Here is a 25,130-nt window from a genome sequence, read left to right as displayed (position 1 = left end):
AATAAACGGCACCACCTCACTCTCTCATTGGTGCGGATAGTCTGTCCTGCAGCCAATGGGCGCCGAGGGAGGCGTCCCGCCCACCCGCTCCGTGAGGGCGGCGGGCGCCGCTGTGAGCCCGGCCCGGCACAGCCCGGTCATGGGCCGGGGGTCGTGGCCGCCGCGGCCACGCCGGGAGCCCCAACAGGGCAGGGGCGGCTACCGGGCGGTCCCTGCCCGGTCTGCGCGGGCTGTCGCAGTGCCGGTCCGCCGCGCCCCGAGTTGAACACGACCCCCCGCCCCCGGGGCCTCCCCCACCTCTCCCGCGCTGTGGGCCCGTAGCGGGCGGCGGGCGCCCCCTGGCGGCGCCGCTGCCGCCGCCGCTCCAAGATGGCGCAGGCGATCTTCGAGGCGCTGGAAGGTAACGGGGCCAGACCGGGGCCGCGCCGGGACCTCCCGGGCCGCGGCCACAGCCGGGGTGCGCGACCCCCGCTCCTCCGAGCTCCCCCTGTCCAGCGCCGCTGCCGCGCGGGTCGCGGGGCCGCCGCGGGGCTGCCCCGTGAGGCCCGGCCCGGCGCGGCGTGTGGCGCTCCCGGGAGCCCCGCGCTGTCTCCCGCGCTGCTGCTCCGCTGCCCGCACCGCAGGCACGGCTGCAGCCCCCGCCGCTGCCCGGGGCTCGCCACGCCGTCCGCGGCTCCGTGCGGCGCCGCTGTCACCTCCGGTCCCCCGGCCCTGTGCCACCTCCTGCCTGTGCACCGCGGTGCACCGCATCCCTACCCTGTGCCAGTGCCCGACGGCACAAGGCATTCTATGCTTTCCTTGCCCTGTGCCTGCTGCTCTGGGGCGCCTCATCCCCACCCTGTCCCTGCTGCTCTGGGGTGCCTCATCCCCACCCTGCCCCTGTGCCTGCTGCTCCTGGATATTCCATCCCCATCCAGTCCCTGCTGCTCCTGGACACTCCATCCCCATCCTGTCCCTGCTGCTCCTGGACACTCCATCCCCATCCAGTCCCTGCTGCTCCTGGACACTCCATCCCCATCCTGTCCCCGCTGCTCCTGGATATTCTATTCCCATCCTGCCCCTGCTGCTCCTGGACACTTCATCCCTATCTTGTCCCTGCTGCTCCTGGATATTCCATCCCCATCCTGCCCCTGGTGCTCCAGGCCCTCTGACCCCCTCCCTGCTCCTGTGCCCACCAGGGCATTCCCATCACCCCTGTCTCTGTGCCCAGGAAGCAGCACCAGCAGTGCCCAGGGCACTGTCACCGCCCCTGCACCTCCCGTGTCCCTGCATGCTGGGGTCCCCCATCCTCCCCATGCTCCAGGGCTCACTCTGCCAGTCCCTCTGCTGTGCCATGCTCCGTGCCAGCCCCTGGGATAGTGCCTGGGTGGGTGCTTGCCCCTGCATGTGTGTTTTGAGGGGTGTGCTCTTGGCACAGCCCGGGCAGTGCCTGTTGTGAGGGTGAACAGGTTGTGCTCAGATCCATCTCACTTTAGTGCTGGGACACTGTTACAGCCAGGTGCCATCCGAGGATGAGGTGCCAAGCTGTGGCAGTCTGACATTGGGCTAGGGGCTACTTTCTTTGGAGAGAAACTATTTCATAGGTATTGATTTCCTAAATTGGATTACAGGAGTATTTTCCTTTACATGCCAGCACTGCCTGGAAGGTGTGACATGGAGATTGTTACCTGTGCCTTTGAGTATCACCTGTGACCACACCAGCAGAGAATAAATATTTTTTTCTCTCTTTTGTCAGGTTACTTGGTGAATTTGCCAGCACCCTCGTGTAGAATCAGGTCCCTATTTCCTCTCTGCAATCGGCTCCTCATTGTGTTAGTTTCCCTGCAGCATTTAGGACAGCAAAGCTTTTTAGCAAATTGAAAAAGAGTGGGGGTTTTTTAAGCCCGCAGCAATTGGCAGCTTTTAGTGCCTGAGCTTGTTTGTTTTGTCTTGTTGATTGGATTACAAGTCGATGGTGACTTGGCATTCTTAGAGCAGCCTGGTCTCAGAGTGCTGCAGGGCACAGGTGCATTTTTACCTGTCCCTAAAGCACCTGGTGCTCCTGTCAGAAAAAAAGGCTTTATCGCAGGGGTAAATTAGCACCTGGACACTCCTGCTTCATCTCTAGCTAAGAGAAATTTGAAAGGGAAGACAAAAAGGACAGATCAGTCAGTAGTCCTGTGCTTTTATCTTGGCTTCCCCAAATCACTTTGGTTTTGTCAGGCTCTGGGCACCTCAGCTCCTGCTGCTGCCAGGAGAGAGGAGCTGGGGTTTTTCAGTTCCATGGCTGAAGAGCATCTTGCAGGCTGGTGCTGGCTGTAGGCAGGGCAGGATCGATGCAGAGCTTTCTCCTGGAGTGTGCATGGCTGTGACTGGCATCCATGTAACCAAGTAACTGCCAGCTTGGCTCCATGCCTTGCTAGCCATGTCCTCAGGGGTTTCCCCCTGGAAGTGTGGTGCTGTGCAGTTACTGGGTGAAGTGCAGGGGCTCTGAATTGCCAAAGAAATATTTCTGTTGTCCTGGGCCATTTCTCTCCATCAAGAGGCTGAGTGCAACACTGACAATGTTGCTGCATCATTGTGTTCATATCTTGGCCTCTCCTGAAGCTTCTTCCTCTTCGTGGCATCAAGGCAATTGTTTGGCTTTTTTCCTTGGAGGATCTGACTGTGCCAGAAGGAAACCCAGTGCCAGGCATACCAAGAGTGGCACTGTTTGTGCAGTAGTAATTATCCCCATACTACACTTCACCTGAATTTTTGATCCTTATTTTCCCCCCTAGCTTATTTTTGCTGGTGAAATGCTGCTCCATGCCACTGTGTGCTTTAAGGCTGCAGTGCTCCCTTTGCAGTTGCCCAGAGGTTCTTGGTGCAGGGAGGTGAATTTTAGAGCAGGGCTTTGGCTGGAGAGAGGAATCCTCCCTGCACTGTTCTGCCAGCGGGGCTGAGCTGCAGGGCTGCCTCCAGCTCTCCCTGCAAGCCAGGGCTTGCTCAACTGGACCTGCAGCTTTGCTGTGCCTCTGATCTGTGTGAAAGGCTTCCCATAGGCATGGTGGGAATTTGATGGGAGTGTGTGATGTACTGGGATCTGCTGCCTCCCAGCAGCTGCTTGTGCCCTTGGAGGATGGTGCTCTGCTCTCTCCCAGGGACACGGGCAGGGCTTGCAGCATCTCCTCAGTGAAAGGATGAAGAAAGTGTTCACAGAATCTTAATGTGACATACAGGAGAAATGAGTGTTTAGGGTATCTTAAAAAGCTGTAGTTTATATGGGTACTCCCCACCAGGAAGGTAACATTCCAGTTGTTCAGGAGGAATTTTGGGAGAGGAACTTGGGGTGGTGGATGCTCCTGCTGTGCTGATCCCTTATGCTGTGGTCTGCTGTGGTGTTTCACTGTCTTTCCTGCTGCTGTCTGCTGAGCAACCTCCCCTCATCTCAGCACAGTCCTCACCTCACTGCTTAGGAGTGATCAAACCCATTGATTTTCCTTTCCTGTGGCACATCATTCTGAGTTCAGAGCTTTGCACTTTTGTTTTGCAAAGATCTGGAAGTGAAAAATCACCTAAGAACCCCCCAGCTTTCTTCTCTCCCTTAATCCACAAGATCTAACATACAACCTTGCTGTTCCATTTGCTTCCTTTGTGAGTTCTGTGTCATAAAAGAGTGATAGGAAGGAGTGGTAAAAATCACTCCTTTTTGCTCTTTTTCTCCCAAAATCAGGTTGTCCTTTGTGTCTTTACATCCAATTTCTAAATAGAGTGTGTCATGCTTAATCCACAATCCCATGCTGCTGGCCAGGTTGTCTCCCTAGATGAGCAGTCCCAATCTTCTGTATTTATCTGGAATATTGGAAAACATTTTAGCTGTAGTGAAAAATGTTTGTGCCAAAGCAAGTAAGCTGACTCTAACAACAAATCAGGCTGGGTGTGTGTGCTCTGTGTCTGATCAGATCTGGGAGTGCTGCCCTTGGGAGCAGGGAGGCATTTGTGACACTGCTGCTGGGAGAGCAGGAGGGGAGCACAAGGATTTTGTGTGCCCTGAGCTTGGTGTCTGTGCTGCATCCCCAGGCAGTTCCACCCAGGCTTCTGCCCTGTGACATCCCCACATTCCTGTGACATTCTCAGCTCCTCTCATACCCAGGGTTATAAACATCCTTCCTTTCTGCAGCAAGTGCCTGAAACCAAACCCCCTGTTGGCTTTCCCTGCCCTTCTTCCCTTCTCTTTTTGCACCAAAGGACTCCTGCAGACAGGTGGAGGTGTTGCTGTTGTGTGGGAGCTGGTGCTGTGGGGTAGAGGGTGACAAGGTGACAGTGGCTCAGGGAGGAGGGAGCAGCAGCTGCAGGGTGTCCCAGTGCCCAGACAGCCCAGTGTGGCTGTGTTCAGTTCACCACCCATGCTTTGTCTCCTTTCAGGGATGGATAACCAGACAGTGCTGGCTGTGCAGTCCTTACTGGATGGGCAAGGAGGTGTCACGGACCCGTCTGCTGCCACTGTCAACTCCTCCGCCGCCATCCAGCCCATGGGTGAGTCCTGCTGGCACTGGGACAGAGGTCAGGCAGGAGGGCTGCACAACAGCTGGGTGTGTAGGGCACTGCTGTGAGTGTTGGGAGCCCTCAGCAGGACCACACTGAGCAGGAGGAAGGGACAAGTGCCCAAGCGAGCAGTGATGTTTTTAGAGAGAGTCATGGCAACAGACTTGACCATGAGCTTCCAATAAAGACACAAAGGGAGGGAGAAGCCACTGTCCCCACATCTGGTGCCTGTTACTGTTCATGTTTTTTATTTAATATCCACTCCTCCTCTAGAGATGCTCAAGTGCTCCAGTCCTGGAACATCTCTGTGGTAATGGAAACTGGTCATTTACATGCATGTGGACCCTCACAGTGCTGGCCTAGAATGTGTTGGGTGGATGGGGAGTTATCCCCCAAGGAGTTACAGTCTGTGTCCCCAAAAAAGATTAACTTCAGGCTGTGACTTAGGCAGGGAACAGCCTTGTGAGTCTGCCTGGATGGAGTGCAAATGGTGTGTGGTTTGCTAACGCTGCAGATTTCAGCTGGGACATGTAACTGGGTTGTCTTCTTTCTGCTTCTAATGTCAGGCATAGGTGCCAAAACCCAGCAGTGTTGTGGAGGGGTGTTAGGACACAAGCTGACAGTGACTCTGTGCCCTTATCCAAGGTACTTCTTGTGCTTTGTGCAGTCTGGATAATAAAATCTGCCTCAGCCAGCATAATGCTGATGTTTTGGAAGGAACTGCTTTGACTAAAAGCAGAGGGTGCTATGGGAGCAAGGTTGGTTGTTCCTGTATTTGGGATGAGAAGACAGACAGTGGGATTAGTGTGTCCCAGGGAGACAGTGGGGTTTGTGTGTGGGAGCAGGGCTAAGATGGGCTCAGTCACATCACCTGGCTTTAGGGAGGGAAGGAGGGACAGCTTGGCCCTTGCAGCTGCTCTCTCCTGACAAGGCTGTTCTCAAGGTGCTGAGATCCAAAAGTGAGTGCTGGGTGGAGCACTGGGGAATGCAGGAGAAGGCCTGAAGCTCTGCTCTTCCTCACTGCAGATGATGAAGACGTGTTCCTGTGTGGGAAGTGTAAGAAGCAGTTCAACTCCCTGCCTGCCTTCATGACCCACAAGAGAGAGCAGTGCCAGGGCAGTGCCCCATCGCTCTCCTCAGTGTCCCTGGCCACCAACAGTGTGTACACCCCGTCCATCACCTCGGTGCAGCAGGCTCCCAGTGCTGCCCGCCAGGTACCGTGCTCAGGCACAGCTTCTGCTGCTGGGATTTGGGGCTGGGGGGCATGGGGGTGATGGGTTTAGATCCACTGCTGTCTCATGACTGAGCTCTTTTCTAGGAGGCTCAGCTGTTGTCCCTTTGTTGGCTTTTCACCTCGTGGTTAAAGTGGGGCCCTCTGCAATGAGGTGACACAGCAGAAGAGTCTGACAGCCTTTTTTCAGGACAGGACACAAGGGGTTTCATGTTCTGTCTGTGCTGCAGCCAGACCTTGGCTTTACTGAGCAGCCCCAGTGTCAGAGCCTGGCCACAAGCCTGGGTGCACTCTCACAGTGCTCTTGCTGTCCCCTGGGCTGTGGTCTGGCTCGTGGGCAGAAGTGAAGCAGCTTTGTTCCTGCATCCCTTCTCTCTCACTCTTGCAATAAGCCACATAATGTAGTGTGATGAGTGCTGGGGGAATATCCCCTCTGGAGTAATTCTCATTCCCTAGAGAATCCTCCAGTGGGAGTCCCTGGTGCATGACATGTAATGTGCCTGCAGTTGTGGCTTCCAAAGTGCTTTCAAACCAGCTGCTTTTTTGCAAATTAATGTAGTCCCAGTGGATGGTGCTTCTTCACAGGGCTGTAAACACAGGTTATTTACTGCCAAGAAATTCAACAGCCTCCCTCCCCTCCTATAACCTGAGTCCAGTCTGGAGAGATGAGCCTGACATTCACTGTCTGAGCCAGAGCAGCCTCCCTGAGTTTTCCATCTTCCCTTGCTGGGGCAAGCACTCAGGAGAGGCCTGAACTTGTCCATGACCAGTTTGTCCTGCAGATCTTGTTTAATAACCCCTGATTTGACTTGCAGCCAGTGGCCACTTTCTGAGCCACTGTGATATTTTTTTCCTCCTTTCTGAAGAACATTTGTGGAGCTAAAAACTCCCATGGACTCAGCAGGAAGCTGCAGATAATTACTGTGGCTCAGTGCTGACCAGAGGCAGTGAAAGCAGAGACCCTGAGGCTCAGGAAAAAGCAGTGTCATTGTTTTTTGGGTATTGTTTTGTCCTGTTGCTGGTTAACAGTGTATCTTTCTTTTCTTTCAGCAAATCTCTACGTACATCACAGTTCCCCCATCACCTTTGATTCAGACCCTGGTGCAGGGGAACATCTTGGTCAGTGATGAGGTGCTGATGTCAGCCATGTCTGCTTTCACCTCCTTGGACCAGCCCATGCCAGCAGTGCAGCCCCCAGTGCAGGTAAGGGCCACGTGTGGATCCAGGGAGTCACTGGTAAAGCTCTCCCAGTTCCAGCCCCTTGGCCATGGGAGTGGCACCTTCCACTGTCCCAGGTTGCTCCAAGCCCTGTCCAGCCTGGCCTTGACCACTGCCAGGGACACTGCCCACACTGCTGAGGATGCCTCCCAGGACATGGCTGGCTTTCAGGGCTGCCAGTGCCCACAGCTGGGTCATTTTTGGCTTCTCATGCACCAACACTCCCAAGTCTTTCCCCTCAGGGCTGCCCTCAATCCGTTCACTGCCCCATCTGTGCTTGGGATCGCCCTGATCCAGGTGCAGCACTTTGCATTTGGTCTGGTTGAAGTCCCTGAGGTTCACACAGACACACCTCTCAAGCCTGTCCAGATCCCTCTGGATGCCCATTCCTTCCCTCCAGTGTTTGGACTGCAGCACACAGCTTGGTGTTGCTCACAAACCCGTTTGTTGCTGGATGCTCAGATCTTTGTAATGTGGTCTCCCCAGCTTTTTTGAGCCCTCATATCATGATTGGCTTCCAGGGTCCTTGTCAGCTTACTCCATGGATTCCTCTCCTCCTGGGAGCTTTCTTTGGGCTCTCCCCAGACTGCCTGGGCTGTACACACTCTCCATGCTCTAAAAATATTCCTTGTAACCAGAAGGATTAAAACCTTTAAAAATAAATCAATAAAAGCAGTGGCACTTGAGGGCTGGGTTTGGAGGAGGCAGCGTGTACCTGCAGATCATTCCAGGCCTCCAGCACAGCACAGTGTGGTCCAACCTGCCAGGGGGATGTGCTGTGGTGTGCTGAGACATCCCTGCTGTTCCCGCAGGCAGATTGGGGTGGGGAATGTGTGCAGCTCCTGGCTGCTGCATTTCCAACGTGCCGTGTCTCTGTGCTTGCAGAGCAGCCTGAGTATGCACGCCGGGGCTGGCTACCTGTCCCAGCCGCCGCCGCCGCCGCCGCCCCCGCCGCCGCAGCCCCCGCCTCCCCCGCCCAGCCTGGCGGCTCCCGGGCAGCCCGGCGGCGGCAGCGGCGTGGTGGAGGTGTACAGTGGCCCTGCTCCCATGGCAGCATCCAGCACCGTGGAGATCCAGAGCCTGGGCATGCAGCCGTACCCGCCCATGGAGGTAAGGCCAGGGCTGCTCCTAAGGATGTGTCCTTAGAGAATCACACAATGGCTTGGGTTGAAAGGACCTTAAAACTCATCCCCTGCCTTTGGGATGGACGCCTCCCACTGGATCAGATTGCTCCAAGCCTCATCCAATCTGGCCTTGAGGAGTGTGGAATTACAGTGTGGGAAGATGGGCTGGGTTATTTGACAACAATTATTTTCTCTGGGAGAAAGCAGCAAACAGAAGGAGATCAGTAAGATGATGATGATTCTGAGAACAGGAGAAACAGCTAAGAGAGACAGAGGACAGACTTAGGAGACCTGAACATTTGTTTCTGGCCAAGGGATACCTGCATATGTTGGGAGTGAGAGGCAGTAGAGGTGAGGGCCTCACCTTCTGTAGAAGCACAGAGCATCACACTGCACACTTCAGCTTAGGTGGAGAGAAGAATCCAGTCTAAATCTCAATGAGCTTGTCAAGGTGGCTTTTGCTAAAGATTGGCACAGGCAGGGTGTGGATTTACTGATGGATCAGCTGTTTGCAGTCTCTACATTTGCACTGCCCTTCACAACAGGAGCTGCTGGGTGTGGCTGAGGTGTGGCATCCTTACCTGTGTAACTGGAATCTGATCTGGAAGTGCCAGTGGACAGGAATGGATGGGGATGTTGGATAAATAGTGGTCTGTGTTAATTTATCAGGATGGGCAGCAGAAATGCCTTTAAACTATCACCCCAGACTGATCACTCTGTCTCTTAAGTGTTCTTTCCTAATTTTGATGCTGACATAAACAGCTGTGCTTTGGCACCTGGAGTTTCCTTGTGCCTTCCTTCCTTTCTGCAGTCCTGCCAGGACAGACAGCAGGACCTGGTGATCCCTGCTTCAGGACTGGTTCAGGACTGGACAGCAGTGACCCTTCTGGTAACCTGCTCCAGAGGGATGAGAGACTCTTCCAGGCATGAGGCACACATGGGGCACAAGACAGCTCCCTCAGAGTGTTTCTTTGCTGCCCTGTTCCTGCTGTAATAACTTCTGGATGCTTTTGATGTTCAGCAGGAGAGTTTCACACTGTGCAGGGTGTCAGTTTTGGTTAGAGAGACACTGGTAGCCTGGGGAACCAGAAATTTGATCCACTTTGGCAGAAGAAAAGTCAACCCAAGTGCAGCCTGGTGTGGGTGGAGATGGAAGTTAGGGCATGGTATAATTCTCTGTAGCAAACCTGTTCCACTGATGAACTGCCCTCTCACAGGTACCAAGCCAGTGTGTGGAAAGCCCAGTGTACCCCTCTCCCCCTGTGTACAGCCCTGGGAAGCAGGGGTTCAAGGCCAAGAGCACCAGTGCTCCCACCCCCCTGAGCAGTGCAGGAGGAGGCTCTGTGGTTGCCTTTGACTCCCCTGCTGCTGCCAAAACTCGCCGCTGCAAGAACGAGAGTGGGCTGCAGGAAGGTGAGTCCCTGAGTCCCTTCCAACCCTGCCCTGAGGGTCACTGGGCTTGTCCTGAGTGGGCTGCAGGAAGGTGAGTCCCTGAGTCCCTTCCAACCCTGCCCTGAGGGTCACTGGGCTTGTCCTGAGTGGGCTGCAGGAAGGTGAGTCCCTTCCAACCTCTGCCCTGAGGGTCACTGGGCTTGTCCCAGCTGGGCTGCTGAGCCATGGGCTCCCTGAGGGGTGGCATTGGCTGTGCAGCTCTGGAAGGGGAACACAAGGCCTTGCATGAAATTGGTGGATGACCTGGGGGGTTCATAGCAGAGACAGAGCTGAGGCCCTTCCTCTCACTCGTGCTGTGTCTTTTCCCAATGCCCAGAGCACCTTTAAGGCTAGTACTTTGTAGGTCCCTGTAAGGCAGTGGTTGTTGCCTGAGGGGATGCCCTCCCCAGCAGACTGCACTGCTCAGGATGTGTAGATTTGTCTCAGGCTGTGTTAATGAATGTTTGTGCCTGTAACCACTTCCCAGTCTGGCCAGGCAGATCTTATCTTCCTATAAGCTCTTTATTGGTCTTGAGCAGTCATGTCTTGAGGTGAGGGCCCTGTGAGCTGTGGGGACAGGGCTGTGCCACGTGATCTCATTCTTGTGTGTGCTCTTCCTTTCAGGCAAACCCAAGTCCCCCAAGCTGAAATGCACATACTGTGACAAGGCCTTTACCAAGAACTTTGACCTGCAGCAGCACATCAGGAGGTAACAGTGCCCTGCCCTGCACACAGCAGAGTCACTGGCCTGGGGCAGGGCACAGCTCTGCTGAGGGAGTCTGTGCAGCCCAGTTTGTTATGTCCCAGAATCTGTGCTGCAATGGGAGGGATTCTTCATCCTTCTCACCCCAGGAGACTGGAGTGAAGGCTGTATTGTGGATGTAATCTTCATGCTGATTATGTGCTGGGACTGGAGGCTTATTTTCCTTGCTGATGAGAGCTTGACAGCCAAACCTCTTGCCACCTGATCACTGGAGTAGCAGCATTCCCACTGCTTGCCTCTGCCCTTCCCTTTCCTCTCCCTCCCTAGCAAGCTGCAGCTTTCCTGTTTGCTGCTGTTAGCAAAGTGTAAGGCAAGCTCAGTGTCTATACAGGGAGCTCTAATCACAGAGCTTTTCCCTAGCAGGAGGAAGCTGAAATCTGCAGAGTTCTTTCCCCCAGTGGAGTCAGCTGGACTCAGAACAGATGGGAAGGAACAAGTGGTGGTTTTTGCACCTCTTCCCCGCCTGGACTCTTGCTTTTTCTTGAAGCAGAAGGGCAGAGTAGAAAGACCTTTTTGCTATGGACAAAGGAGAGCACATTCATGCAGATCTGGGGGCTTCAAACTAGAAAAGATGTGTGCAGGAGAGAGAAGGGTGACAGGGAAGGAAAGGCTTGTAACCTTGAGAAAATGATGAGGTCCCCAAGGTCTGTGCAGGTACCCTGATGTTGCTGCAGAGCTGTTTTCCTCTCCTGCTTCTTCCTTTGATCCCCTGTCATTCCCAGACCACAGGTGTTTTATCTGTGCACCAGCCTCATTTCCCCAGGCCTCTCCCAATGCACCTCCTCTGGTGAATCAGGTCTCAAAGCCTTGTTTGGTGTGTCCAGGTGTGATCAGCCCAGCACTGTCCTTGTCCCCCACAGGCAGGGCTGTCTCCTGCCTCCACCACTGCTGACCTGGTGCCTTTCCTTCAGTCACACAGGTGAGAAGCCCTTCCAGTGCATTGTGTGTGGCCGTGCCTTTGCCCAGAAGTCCAACGTGAAGAAGCACATGCAGACCCATAAGGTGTGGCCTCCAGGCCTGGGCTGCACCATCTCCCGCAACTCCATCACTGTGCAGGTCATGGCCCTGAACCCCAGCCAGCCTGAGGACGAGGAGAACACAGGTGTGGTGCCTGGCCATGGTGTGTGTGGGGCACAGCACTGGTGTGAGGAGGCTGCAGGTCTCTGCCCCTCCACACAGGGAGGGAGGGGAGCTGTGTGTGCTGTCTGCATTCCTTGGTAGTGTTTAGCATCTCACACTAACAGTGGCATTTCCTGAGCTCCAGCTCATTTCACACCCCTGTGGTGGGTGCAGGTGCTGGTGGGGACAGTGGCTCCAAACTCTGTCCCAGCATGTGCACAAACAGGGCCAGGTGTCTTCCCCTTCTCACTCCCTGGCAGTACAGCTTTGGCAGTGCACAAGCCACACCTGGCAGCTCTGGCCCAGGGGACACACAGCTGCTGGTTTAGGATAGCCCAGTGCTCTGGCTTTGCACTGTGCAGGTCGTGCCAGGCTGGATCTGCCCTCCTGTAAATACCTGAGGCAGAGGAGAGCTCCTTGCTGGTGTCTGGATGCCCCTTCTGGTGGTGGCCTCAGACCTGGTAGGGGAGGGGATGCAGTGGCAATGTCATGTCTAGGATAAGGAACAACTGGAGCTCTGTTTGTGTGCATCATGGACTGTGAACCACTGGCTGGATCTTACCTCCTGTCTCCTGCCACTGGTGGGAGTAGATCTGGTTCTGGTTCACTGGTGGAGGCTGTGGTGGTGTTCACAGGGGTTCTAGGATGAGGGAAGAGACAAGAATGTTGACTCTATGTTTTAGAAGGTTTGATTTATTATTTTATGATATATATTATATTAAAACTATACTAAAAGAATAGAAGAAAGGATTTCATCAGAAGGCTGGCTAAGAATAGAAAAGGAATGATAACAAAGGTTTGTGATTGACTGAGACAGTCTGAGACAGCTGGATTGTGATTGGCCACTAATTAGAAACAACTACATGAGACTAATTACAGATCTACCTGATGCATTCCACAGCAGCAGATAATTATTGTTTACATTTTGTTTTTGAGGCCTCTTGGCTTCTCAGGAGAAAAAATCCTAAGGAAAGGATTTTTCATAAAACATGTCTGTGACAGGAGGCCTGTTCTGACTGCTCCACAGAGCACAGTTATATCCCTGGAAAAAGATAATGGGCTAGGGAGGGGAAGATGGAGTGGTCAGAGCCCTTAATAATCTGTCAACCAATTTTCAACAACCCTGTTAGTGAGACTCATGTGATCTGAAAAGGCTGTCTTTGAAGGGGAGGAGGGCCTGGCCTGGTGTGTGCTGGCAGCACAGGGCTTGCAGAGCAGCTTGCAGAGCTGTCTCATGGCAGGCTGGGACTCTCCCTCTCCAGGTTTGCCCCCCAGGAACGCGGTGCCCCCGGCCCAGGAGCTGAGCCCCTTGGAGGAGAGCGAGGCAGCCAAGCTGGAGGCCAAGCAGGTTGTCCTCATTGACAGCTCCTACCAGTGCCAGTTCTGCCCCAGCAAGTTCAACACCTACTTCCAGCTCAAGTCACACATGACACAGCACAAGAATGAGCAGGTAGGGACTGAGGGTGCCTGGCTGGGTGGCATATTGGGATTGGCTCCATATAATGCACCCATTACCAGGGTCTGACCTGAGCCTTTTGCTCTGCAGAGCTGCCAGTTCTTCACATGCAGCTCAGCTCTCAGGGTTGTAGCTGGGTGGCTTTGGAAACTCCTTTGAAAACTGAGTGAGAAATTCAGCCAAGCAGGTTTGGGTGGCTAGAGGGGAAACAAAGAAGTGAAGAGTGTCCAGTTCTGGGCCCTTCACTTCCAGAAAGACATGGAGGTGCTGGAGCCTACCCACAGAAGGGCAGTGGAGTGGAGGAAGGGTTCTAGAGAGTAAGGCAGAGGAGAGGGGCTGAGGGAGCTGGGGAGGCTCAGAGGGGACCTTCTCATTCTCCACAATTCTTGAGGGGAGTCAGGCTCAGTTCCCACAAGGGACAGGACAAGAGGAAACAGCCTCAAGCTGTGCCAGGGGAGGTTCAGGTTGGACATCAGGAGGAATTGCTTTACTGAGAGGGTTGTCAGGCATTGGACTGGGCTGTCCAGGGAGCTGGTGCAGTCATTCTCCCTGGAAGTGTTCAGTAACTGACTGCACTTGGTGCTGTAGTTTAGTTAACAAGGTGGTGTTCTGTCAAAGATTGGACTCGCTGACCTTGGGGGTCTTTTCCAACCTTTGTGATTCTGTAAAGTCCAAAATTTTCAGTGTAAGTGGCAGCTCTTGGGTCCTGGGACAATCACTTTGGGGTGTTGTGGTCCCACCCACTCAAGTGGTTTCAGGCCCTCACATCAACACCCTTATGTCCCACCCTGCTTTCTCAGGGGTGTGCCCTGACAGTGTGTGCTTCTTCCCAGAAAGGAAGGCAGTTCTGCCTGTTGGCAGAGGGCTTTCCCTGCCTGTTTCCATGGTGAGCCTCTCCAGTTGCTCTCCCTTCCCCCAGGTGTACAAATGTGTGGTGAAGACCTGTGCCCAGACCTTCCAGAAGCTGGAGTCCTTCCTTGAGCACATCAAGAGCCACCAGGAGGAGCTGAGTTACCGCTGCCACCTGTGCAGCAAGGACTTCCCCTCGCTGTACGAGCTGGGCGTGCACCAGTACTCACACAGCCTGCTGCCCCAGCACAGCCCCAAGAAGGACATGGCCGTGTACAAGTACAGTACAATCGCTGCTCACAAGGCTTGTAGGAGTGAGTGGGTGCAGAGCATGCTTGGTGGGACCTTAGAGGGGACAGGGGGCCCTGTGTCCAGTGGCCCTGGTGGTTTTGGACACCCAGGTGGCACATGGGGGGTTCCCTCCATCAGACTGCAAAGGCCAAGCACTTTGAATGCAGGGAGTTGTGGTGGTGTTCACAGGGGTCCCAGGACCAGGGAAGAGATGAGAATCTTGACTCCATGTTCCAGAAGGCTGATTTATTATTTTATGATATATATTATATTAAAACCATACTAAAAGAATAGAAGAAAGGATTTCATAAGAAGGTTAGCAAGGAAAGAAGTGGAATGGAATGATAATAAAATCTTGTGACTGACCAGAGATTCTGAGACAGCTGGACTGTGATTGGCCATTAATTAGAAACAAACACATGAGACCAATCACAGATGCACCTGTTGCATTCCACAGCAGCAGATAATTATTGGTTTTCTTTTCCTCTGAGGCTTCTCAGCTTCTCAGGAGAAAAATCCTGGCAAAGGGATTTTTCAGAAAATATCATGGCTACAGGGAGTCTCTTTGAATGACAGTGAAAAGCTGGGATTGGTTATATGGGAAGATCCTGTCACTGCAACTCCTCTTATCACCAGTCAAGAGTGAGATGGTGTCCTGGGGTGACTTTATGATACTGAATTGTATCCCCATTCATCTGTTTAGCCCAGAAATAAGTTTTGCACCTTTAAGACTGGTTCTGAGAGCCAAGGAGGGGGGAGACAAGTAGTGCACAGTTTGTTTTCAGAAGCTGCACTCACTCCTCCACAATCCTTCTCCTGGACAGTGTTTTCTGTGGACAGTGAGAGAGAGCTTTCCTTTGCATTTAGTTGGTTTTTGCTGACTGAGGCAGCAAAGTTCCCAGGGAACCAGGACCCTAAACCAGGACAAATACACACAGCTGAACCTGTCCTGGGCTGGGTCAGAGAGCCAGGGAAGCCCTTCCCAGCCTTTCCTTGATTCTTCACCTGCAGCAAAGGGATTGTGGGTTGTTGTCTTGGTTTGGAAAGCCAGGTGTCTGCTAAGGAAGGCAGGAGCCTCCCCTGAAATGGAGAGTATAAACCCTCCCCACCCCTCTGAATTGCTATAAATTTTAAATTAAGGGGCTCTCAGGCAAAAAATATAGGAGCAGGAAATAACAGTTCTTTACTAGGGAAGAAAATAAAAGGATAAAATAAACAATGCAATAAACCAAAACAGCACTGCCAGAGTCAGAACCCAGCCTGACACCCTGTGGGTCAGGCTGTTGGCACAGTCCCATTGGAATTGTGGCTCAGCCCTCCTGCAGTGTCAGGGCTGGTTCTGCTGGAGCAGGGATCCTGGAGAAAGGTGCAGTCTCTGCCTCTGAAGATCCAGGGCAAGAGGCAGCTGCTGCTCCTCTGGGGAATCCAGTGCAGAAGCCGTGCTGGTGTTCCAGAAGCTCCAGATTCTATCCAGGTAGGAATGCTTGGCTCCTCCCTCTGGGCTCCCATCTGCCAATGGGATGCTGTAGTTCTTATCAGCCATGCAGGGACATTCCATAGCTGTTATCAGCAGGTGTCCCCCTGAGGGAGGAGTGGGTGTGGAAGAGATAAGGAAAACTGCCCACTGACCAGAAGAGAACTGCCATACAGATGGCAAAGAGAACACAGCTTGCCTTGCACTCTGGAACAGTTGTAGAAGCTGTGCTCAGAAAAAAGTTTCCTATCCCTTTGCTGCCAAAGGGTCTGTTCCTTGGAAAGCTTTTCTACTCCTGTGGAGGGGAGGTGTGAGGAGTTCCACAAAGAGCTCCACATAGCTTTTGGAATGCCCATGGAAATGTTCAGGGGGAGTAGGAAGCCCAGGAGACAATGGAGTCACTTGGGAGCTTCATGGAATAAATATCTGCTAATTCTTGCCTAGACCATGGTTTCTAGTTATCCTTGCACTACAGAGCTTTGTTCTACTGCTTTGTGTGTTCCAGGTGTTCCCTGATCTCTGTGTGGAGATCCCTGAGATCAGAGCCCTGCTTGAGCTTGAGGAGGTTTTAGTCTGTCCTAGGGAGAAGGGGTTTCCCAGCAGGAGCAGGGTGTGAGTGCTCCTGTCCTCACTGCTGGTGGTGCCTGTCCCAGTGCCTGCTGTCAGCCAGCTTTGGCAGAGCCCTCTGGCAGAAGCACTGCCAGCATGTGTGACCCTGCCATGCTGTGTGCCCACTCTCAGCTCCTTCTCTGGGGGCTGATGCCTTCAAGCAGTGAAGATGGAAGGATGTGTTTGAAGGAAAGTGAAGTCCTTACCTAAGGCTTGTCTCCCTAAGGAAGCAGTGTGGAATATGTGCTCAAGTCTGGCTGCTCCCATGGCAGCCTGTGGCAAGTGCACTAGCATTTAAAGGCTTCTCCACCCACTTTTCCAGCATCTCCCTCTCTGAAGGCTGCTAAGTGTGAGTGTGAACTGGCATGTGGGTTGCTGAGGTTTTAGAGCACCTGAGTGGTTATTTTCTGTATCAGTCCTGTCAAAGATCACCCTGGAAGGTGGCTGGGCTGGGCAGGTGTGCCTGTGGTGTGGGGTTTGCTGCAGTAGCCTTGCTCACAGGCTCTGTCCTTTCTCTCCACATGCAGGTGTGTGAAGTGTGTCAATAAATACTCCACCCCAGAAGCCCTGGAGCACCATCTGCAGACAGCAACGCACAACTTCCCCTGCCCTCACTGCCAGAAGGTGAGTGCTGACCATGGATGGTCAGCATGGCTTGCTGAGCCAGGCCTGGACACCTGGCAAGGGCTCTGAGGGGGACAGGAACCCTCAGCTCCATGAGTAGGAGCTTGGATAACAGATGATGATGAAGCAGAAAGTGAAGTTAACTCTGTGGGGAAGGTAGGAATTGCTGGGGATCCTTGCCCAGCCCACCCTGCTGCTGGCTTTGGGGGCAGACTGGGCATCCCTCTGAGGTGCTGGTGCTCAGCACAGTGTTACATAATTGACAGCAAGCTTTCAGCTTCTGGGTTTCTTAAGAAATTTTTGGCGCTTTTTCTGTTTTGAATTTTTGTTGGCTTATTTTTAAAGCCCTATCTCTACCTTCATTATACAGTCCTGAATGTTTTCACAGTGCATCCTTCCTGGGAAAGCAGTGACTGAGCTTCTTGCTCAGGTTGCCCAGAGAAGCTGTGGCTGCCCCAGCCCTGGCAGTGTCCAAGGCCAGGCTGGCCAGGGCTTGGAGCAGCCTGAGATAGTGGAAGGTGTCCCTGCTTACAGCAGCAGGACTGGTTGATCTTTAAGATCCCTTCCAACCCAAACCATTCCATGATTTTTACGTGTTTTATCCTGGCTACACCCCCTGTGCCAGCTCTGCGGTGTCCTGTGTGTGGTGCTGGCTCTGAGCTGTGTGTTTGTGTGTTCCAGGTGTGTGTTGCAGGTGTCCCCCTGAGCTCTGGGTGTGTGTGCTCCAGGTGTGTGTGTTCCAGGAGTTCCCTGAGCTCTGTGTTTATGTGTTGCAGGGGTGTGTGTGTGTTCCAGGTGTTCCCTGAGCTCTGTGTTTGTGTGTTCCAGCTGTCCCCTGATCTCTCTCTGTGTGTGTGTTCCAGCTGTCCCCTGATCTCTCTGTGTGTGTGTGTGTGTTCCAGCTGTCCCCTGATCTGTGTGTGTGTGTGTGTGTTCCAGCTGTCCCCTGATCTCTGTGTGTGTGTGTGTGTGTTCCAGGTGTTCCCTGATCTGTGTGTGTGTGTGTTCCAGCTGTCCCCTGATCCCTCTGTGTGTGTGTGTGTTGCAGGTGTTCCCCTGTGAGCGGTACCTGCGCCGCCACATCCCCACGCACGGCGGGGGCAGCAAGTTCAAGTGCCAGATCTGTAAGAAGTTCTTCCGGCGGGAGCACTACCTCAAGCTGCACGCCCACATCCACTCGGGTACGCCTGCCCTGCTGCCAGTGCTCCTCACTCTGTGCCACAGCCCTGGCTGCCCTGTGCCCTGGCAGCAGGAGTGACAGAGTTGTTTGTTGTAATGTGGTATCAGATCAGTGGGTTTGGTTCAGCACTGCACTCGTTAGAAATGGGGAACACAGGGGGCTTTCCCACTTGCTGTGCTGGCAGAGCTAAGGAGTCTGGCCCTGGAGAGCAGGAGCAGTGTGCAGCACAGATTGTGCTCATCCATTTGTTATTTTATTGAGAAGCAGCTGAGGGAGTTTGGGTTGTTTGGCCTGGAGAAAAGGAGGCTCAGGGGAGACCTTATCACTGTCTACACCTCCCTGACAGAAGGGTGTAGCCAGGTAGGGGTTGGTCTCTTCTCCCAGGCAACCAGCAACAGGACAGGAGGACACAGCATAAAATTGTGCCAGCTTGACCAGGGGAAGTTTAGGCTGGAAGTTTAGGCTGGACATTGGAAGAATTTCACAGAAAGGGTGATGGAGCACTGGAATGGGCTACTCAGGGAAGTGGTGGAGTCGCCATCCCTGGAGGTATTTGAGAAAAGCCTGGATGTGGCACTCAGTGCCATGGTCTAGTTGACAAGGTGGTGTTATAGATTATAAGTTGGACTCTATCCCAAAGGTCTTTTCCAACCAAATTCTGTGTGATTTACCCATAGGGCAGGGAAGTTTCTAGTGTGGCACAGCTGGCCTGTCCCTGGCCAGAGCAGCCTGTGTGGCTGCAGTGTCCCTGAGGCCTGCTCTGTTCCTCCCCAGGTGAGAAGCCCTTCAAGTGCTCGGTGTGTGAGGCAGCGTTCAATCGCAAGGACAAGCTCAAGCGCCACATGCTCATCCACGAGCCCTTCAAGAAATACAAATGTCCCTTCTCGTATGTAGCGTGTCTGACTGGGGTTGGGAGGGGGGAATGTGTCCTGCATGTGTCCTAGGGGACACTGTGGCACCTCCCAGGCTGCCTGGGGAGGTTGGAATGTTGTGTGCTGTTAACTGGGAACCCAAGAGTCTCAATTCTTTGTCACTGACTTCCTGTAGGGCCACATTTTATTGCTTTATCAGCTCTGTAAAATAACTGCTACCTTCATGGGAGGCTTGGGGGGGGGGGGGCACTAGAGAGAGAAGGAGCATTATTTGACCACAGAGATTCCCTGGATGATGAGCTCTCACTCACTGTCACAAAATCATGTGACATGATTTTGTCACATCCAAGAGCATGTGACAACCTAGGACCTAATGTCCAAGCCAGAGGAGCCGAGTTTTGGCAGGTGCAGTCCCAAATCCATGGACTTTATGAGAGCCAAGGCTGACTGGCTTCTCCCTGCTCCAACCAACCTCATGCCTCCTTCCAAAATGCTTCTATCTCCACCTGGGATCTTGAACCTGCTGCATTTTAGAGCATTCATAGTGAGACACAGACCATGTGTAGTTTAGGAAAAGCCACATGTCCCTGTGGCAGCCTGTTTAGTCCTTGCTCCTCCCCAGAAAGGCTGAGATAGTGGAACTCCTGCTGAGGCTGCACCAAGAGGAACATCTAGGTGCTGCTGAGGAGAGGGGTCATGGATGTCCTTATGATGTGGGGTCTGTCTGTACATTGCTCCTCAGCTGGTTCCCACACCTCACCAGCATTTGTTGTTGTTGCAGAAGCCACACAGGCTGCAATAAAGAATTCAACAGGCCTGACAAGCTGAAGGCTCACATTCTGTCCCATTCAGGTGAGTGATGGGAATGCAGTCACTGGGATTCCCTGTGGTGCTGTAGGAGCATGTGACAAAAGGACTAAGTCTGAGAAATCATTTGAATCATTTAGATTTTTTCTCTTTGTTTTGCTGCAGGCCTGTTTAAGTGAGTGTCTATTCAGGATTATGTCTAAACTTTGGGCTGGTTTCTAAGACAATATAATCTGTAGGCAGGACCTGCAGATGAGACTCAGGAGCTGAGCTGCATTATTTGGTCTGCTTGCTGTCAAGTGAACATTCAGAGTGCTCTGTCCACTCCTCCCCAGTCCCATCTCACATGCAAAAGAAAATCTCATGGGATTTGATTGCCTTCTTGTGTTCTAAAAATGATGCTCCCAATTCTTATAAAGACAAATAATTATTCCTAGGCCCCAAGGGAACAATCAGACTTTGATCTCCTAGGGTAAAACTGGACATCTTTCCTTGTGCCCAAGGCCCTGCAGAGTGGGATCAGATGGGATGGGCTGATAGTGCAGTCATGGGTTCTTTCAGACTGTACATTCCCATATTTTGGAGGGGGAAAAAAGTGAAAATTTCTTTATTTACTAAATGCACTTGGAAAAAACAGTACTTCAAGATTGTTTTGCATTTTCATCACAATTAACTTGACATGTTTTTCTGGTGATATTTTAATGCTCTTACTTGAGGCAAGAATTTTTATTTGCAGACTGCAGCTTCCTCCTGAGGGACAATGAAGGGACAGGCACTGCCCTCTGTGACAGTGACAGGACCCAGGGAATGGCTGGAGCTATGTCAGAGGGGTTTAGGTTGGACATCAGGGAAAGGCTCTTCCCCAGAGGGTGCTGGCACTGCCCAGGCTCCCCAGGGAATGGGCACGGCCCCGAGGCTGCCAGAGCTGCAGGAGCTGCCAGGGATGCCCAGGGTGGGGCTGTTGGGGGGTCTGGGCAGGGCTGGGGCTGCCCTGGGTGACCCTGGGGGTCCCTCCCAGCTCAGGACATGTTTCGACTTTACAAAGTCACGAGTGGTTATGGTTAAACACAGACATTGAAGCTGTAGCCACCGAACTTTATTTACTGTGTGTGGCACAGCCTGTGTGGCACCCAGAGCTGTCCTGCTCTCCCTGGGGCATGGCTGGCTGTAACTCGACTCCCTCTGTGTGCAGGGATGAAGATCCACAAGTGCCAGTACTGTAACAAGTCCTTCAGCCGCCGCGCCCACATGGTGGAGCACCAGCGCTCGCACACCGGCAACTACAAATACCGCTGTCCCACGTGCAGCAAGGGCTTCACCCGCCACAAGTACATGAGGGAGCACAAGTGCCGCCTGGGCTCGCCCAAGGACAAGGAGCTGCAGCTCAGGAAGGCCCAGAAGAAGCGGGCGGCGCGGGGCCGCAAGGCGGGGCTGCCGCTGGGGCTGCCCGAGCTCAAGGACGGCGCTGCCGGGGACAGCTCCCCCGAGGGGGGCCCCACCAAGGAGCCCTTCCAGGAGTCAGACGCTGTCCTGTCCATCGTGGTTGGTGGGTCAGGAGCTGCGGACCCTGAGCTAGTTCCAGGGCAGCCCAACAGCATGGGCTCCAACCTGGCCCTGGCAGAGCTGCAGACAGCCTCGGATGGGCCCTGCACCATGCTGGCTGTGCCTGTGTACATCCAGACCTCTGAGTGACAATGCCCAGAGCCACTGTGTGGCTGGGGGCTGCTGCTGGCACTGTCCCACTTGGTGCTCAAGTTTATCCCTGTGGAAAAGACCAAAGCTCTTCTGGGGAGGTAGATGGATATGGGAGGGAATGGCTTCCATCTCCACTGGTTCTTCCCATCCTTGGGCAGAGGACTGCTTGGAGGCCACTGATGCCTACAAGGCACTGGAGAGGGTGGCTCCCTTATTTCTTGTCCCTCTGTACCACGGGTCAGCTTAGGGCAAGAAAGACAAAGATCCCTGAATCAGGGAAGAAGAAGGACCATGCAGACTTGCAACAAACAGAGCTGCTGAAATCAGGTGGCTTTGCAAATCACAGCCTGTCCCATCTGTGGTTTTTCTGGCCTAAAAACTGTATTGCCCAGTATTTGGGTGGCCCTTCTGAGAGCAAACATCCTTCCTAGTGGAAGCAAGTTCATCCTGAGATCCTTTGGGAACACTGTTCACAATTATCCCAATAGACTTCTGTCTGGTATCTTCTCTCTGTCTGTCTCAGTAGAAAGATCACCGTGTCTGTACTACAAGTTATAAACAGCCTGGACCTCACCTGTGCAGTCAGTGTGTGGGAACCTGTGTGTGTGTGTGTGTGTGTGTGTGGGAACCTGGGTACTGTTCTCTCCACAGTGTTTGCTCATGGTTTTTCCCCAGATCCAGGGATTTCTGAGTGCCTTTAACATCAATGAGTCAATCCCTGGGAACAGTTCAATGTGACCCCTCTATTCACCAAGGGCTGGGAGAGGTGACCTGGACTTGTGATGCCTCCAGGAGCCAATGTTCCAGTGTCAGCTCTGGGCCAGGTGCTGCAGAGAAGCTCTGGCAGCTGCTTCCCAGCCTCTACATTCCCTCAGCTCAGTGCTTGTCAGCAGTTTCAGTGGGGAGCTGGTGTGGTTCAGCAGCAAGGAAATCTGGTGTCACATCTGGGACATTTGTTGTCCTCTTGGCTTCTCTGATTTCCTAATCAGGAGTCCCAAAGCCAGAAACTGAAAATTCCCATTGTGCAGGGGTGGGTCTGGAGCCACAGGGGCAGGGGTGCTGCTGCCTGCTCCAGTGCCCTGCCAGGCTCCTTGTCCCTGTCCTGCCCTCAGCCTCTGCTTTTGCACTGCCACAGGATGCACTGGCTTCAGGGGAAGGATCTGCACCCAGACCTGCTCATCCCTGCTGCCTGCTGGGATTTGTGTCCCCATGCTCTGCTCTCCCACGCTTTCTCCCTGCTCCAAGGGGAGGGCAAGCCAAGCTGAGCTTTCCCAGGTGAGTTTGTGTGATGAGCTGCTGAGGTGTCTGTGGCTGCAAAGTGCTGCATCCCCAGCCTGGTTATCCAGAATTCAGTCAGTCTGGAAATCCTGGCAGGGTTCAGTCAGTTCTAGCTATGGAAATCCTGGCAGGGTTCAGGCAGTCTGGCTATGGAAATCCTGGCAGGGTTCAGTCAGTTCTAGCTATGGAAATCCTGGCAGGGTTCAATCAGTCTTGGCTATGGAAATCCTGGCAGGGTTCAGGCAGTCCTGGCTATGGAAATCCTGGCAGGGTTCAGGCAGTCCTGGCTATGGAAATCCTGGCAGGGTTCAGTCAGTTCTAGCTATGGAAATCCTGGCAGGGTTCAATCAGTCCTGGGTCTGGAAATCCTGGCAGGGTTCAGGCAGTCCTGGCTATGGAGATCCTGGCAGGGTTCAGGCAGTCCTGGCTATGGAAATCCTGTCAGGGTTCAGTCAGTCCTGGCTATGGAAATCCTGTCAGGGTTCAGTCAGTCCTGGCTATGGAAATCCTGGCAGGGTTCAGTCAGTTCTAGCTATGGAAATCCTGGCAGGGTTCAGGCAGTCCTGGCTATGGAGATCCTGGCAGGGATCAGTCAGTTCTAGCTATGGAAATCCTGGCAGGGTTCAATCAGTCCTGGGTCTGGAAATCCTGGCAGGGTTCAGGCAGTCCTGGCTATGGAAATCCTGGCAGGGTTCAGTCAGTCCTGGCTATGGAAATCCTGGCAGGGTTCAATCAGTCCTGGGTCTGGAAATCCTGGCAGGGTTCAGGCAGTCCTGGCTATGGAAATCCTGGCAGGGTTCAGTCAGTTCTAGCTATGGAAATCCTGGCAGGGTTCAGTCAGTCCTGGCTATGGAAATCCTGGCTGTGTCTGGGACTCTGTGGCTGTTCTGGCCACTGCAGCAGTCAGCCCAGCATTACTGGTCTGACTGGTCTGATCCAAGCCATTTTTTGACCTCAAGGTGTTCTTGTCTCCTTATTTAATTCTTAAAATCTTGAAACCAGCAGCTTGCAGAGGAGTGTACACTGTGCTCCCTGTCTGCTCTGTGTAATGATGGCTTACACTGTCACTCCTGGGACACTGTCACACACTGACAGTCTGCATGGGTCTGCCATCAGATCACTTTGCTCACTCACTTCCTGACTTACTTTCTGCTCATTTCACTTTTTTGATGCTGTTTGTGCACCTCTTGTTGGTGGGTGGGAGGAAATGGAGCTCAGGGCTTCCAGGGGAGGCTGGGAGAAAGGGTTATTGAGGATTTACATGGGGCTAAGGAGAAGTCTTGCCCCTGCCTCATAGAAGGGGGTGGAAAAGGTGGAGCCAGGCTGCAGGGGTGCACAGGGATGGGAAGAGAGGTGACAGGGATGTGTTGAAACATGGCAACTTCCAGAACTTAAAGGGGAGAGGGACTTTTCACGAGGGCCTGGAGTGACAGGACAAGGGGGAATGGCCTCAAGCTGATGGAAGATTTAAATGTGGTATTAGGAAGAAATTGTTCCCTGTGAGGGTGCTGAGGCCCTGGCACAGGGTGCCCAGAGCAGCTGGGGCTGCCCCTGGATCCCTGGCAGTGCCCAAGGCCAGGCTGGACAGGGCTGGGAGCAGCCTGGGACAGTGGAAGGTGTCCCTGCCATGGCAGGGGTGGAATGAGATGATTTTTGGGGTCCCTTCCAACCCAAACCACTCCTTGATTCCATCATCTGACTCAGTATAAGGAAGGAGGCTGCAGAGAGGTCCTGAGACCTCATTACCAATTTGCACAGGTTGTCCTGCCCTGGGTGGATATGCTTGGCATGAGCTGACTGGGCTGGGGACATCCAGGTGGTCCTTCCTCCTTAGGTGTGCCTGTGCTTCTGTGAAAGCTCCTGTCTGCTTTGAAGGGCAGTTTGTTTACCCACAGTGTTTGTTTTACCCTGCTCTCCCAGAAGGGGAACAGGATCAGGAAACAGTTGGCTAAATTTACTTGTCCTATTTCCCTGCCCTCTGTCCCACGCTGTCGGTGTCATTATAATGTGTCCTATGCACTCAGGTCTATTTTGGGGTGCTGTGTGTGGGTGCAGCTCCTCCAGCTCAGAAGCCCTGTCTGGGCTGGTGTCACTGGGACATTTGTTGTCCTCTTGGCTTCTCTGATTTCCTAAGCAGGAGTCCCAAAGCCAGCATGGGAGCAGCAAACCCAGAAACTGAAAATTCCATTGGCAGGGCAATGGAAGTGTTGGAAAGTGCCTCTGCTTTTGCACTGCCACAGGGTGCACTGGCTTCAGGGGAAGGATCTGTCTGGAGACCTGGCCTGCCCTTCCCAAATGCTGCTTTCCCCCAGCTCAGTGGGATGCTGGAACCCAGCTGGCCACACTGGGAATGGGGGCAGAGCCACCCAGCTGAGTGTGACTGCTGAGGAATACAAGGCTGGGGACTTCCCCTGACATGACTGTGGGACACCTGTGGCACACCAGGGCTCAGAGATGCCACCCTGGGTGTTTGATAGGTGTTTGCACATGGGGTGGTGTTGAACCACAACAAGTTTTATCCTGGACAAAATGATTGTCCTCTGGGAGTAAACCTTGGAGTGATTGTTCTCCCTGCCCTGCTCTTGTCCAGCTGCCTCAGCTCC

At 53.5% G+C, this 25,130-nt stretch overlaps 1 protein-coding gene across 1 annotated transcript; it reads left to right on the top strand.

Annotated features, from left to right (window-relative positions):
• Positions 1–55: 55 nt before the first annotated feature.
• Positions 56–21,822, top strand: ZNF341 (zinc finger protein 341). The gene is made up of 15 exons (XM_054644227.2): positions 56–400; positions 4,387–4,497; positions 5,533–5,720; positions 6,788–6,940; positions 7,841–8,065; positions 9,297–9,492; positions 10,135–10,219; positions 11,185–11,375; positions 12,655–12,842; positions 13,768–13,976; positions 16,599–16,695; positions 17,744–17,876; positions 18,650–18,761; positions 19,529–19,599; positions 20,747–21,822. Exons 1-15 carry the CDS (start codon positions 370–372, stop codon positions 21,244–21,246), a joined length of 2,490 nt encoding a protein of 829 aa, XP_054500202.2. The 5' UTR covers positions 56–369; the 3' UTR covers positions 21,247–21,822.
• Positions 21,823–25,130: the final 3,308 nt, after the last annotated feature.

The sequence above is a fragment of the Agelaius phoeniceus genome, chromosome 17 (assembly GCF_051311805.1).
Source record: "Agelaius phoeniceus isolate bAgePho1 chromosome 17, bAgePho1.hap1, whole genome shotgun sequence".
Lineage (NCBI taxonomy): Eukaryota > Metazoa > Chordata > Aves > Passeriformes > Icteridae > Agelaius > Agelaius phoeniceus.
Note: the sequence above shows the minus strand (reverse complement) of the source record. Positions and strands in the feature narration are given on the sequence as shown.

What these genes read in the sequence shown, in the direction of transcription:
- ZNF341 (XM_054644227.2), top strand. Translation starts at nt 370, where the DNA reads ATGGCGCAGGCGATCTTCGAGGCGCTGGAAG. An exon ending in AAGGACATGGCCGTGTACAA is followed by an intron (nt 13,977 to 16,598) that starts GTACAGTACAAT and finishes CTCCACATGCAG; the next exon opens with GTGTGTGAAGTGTGTCAATA. An exon ending in GCACGCCCACATCCACTCGG is followed by an intron (nt 17,877 to 18,649) that starts GTACGCCTGCCC and finishes GTTCCTCCCCAG; the next exon opens with GTGAGAAGCCCTTCAAGTGC.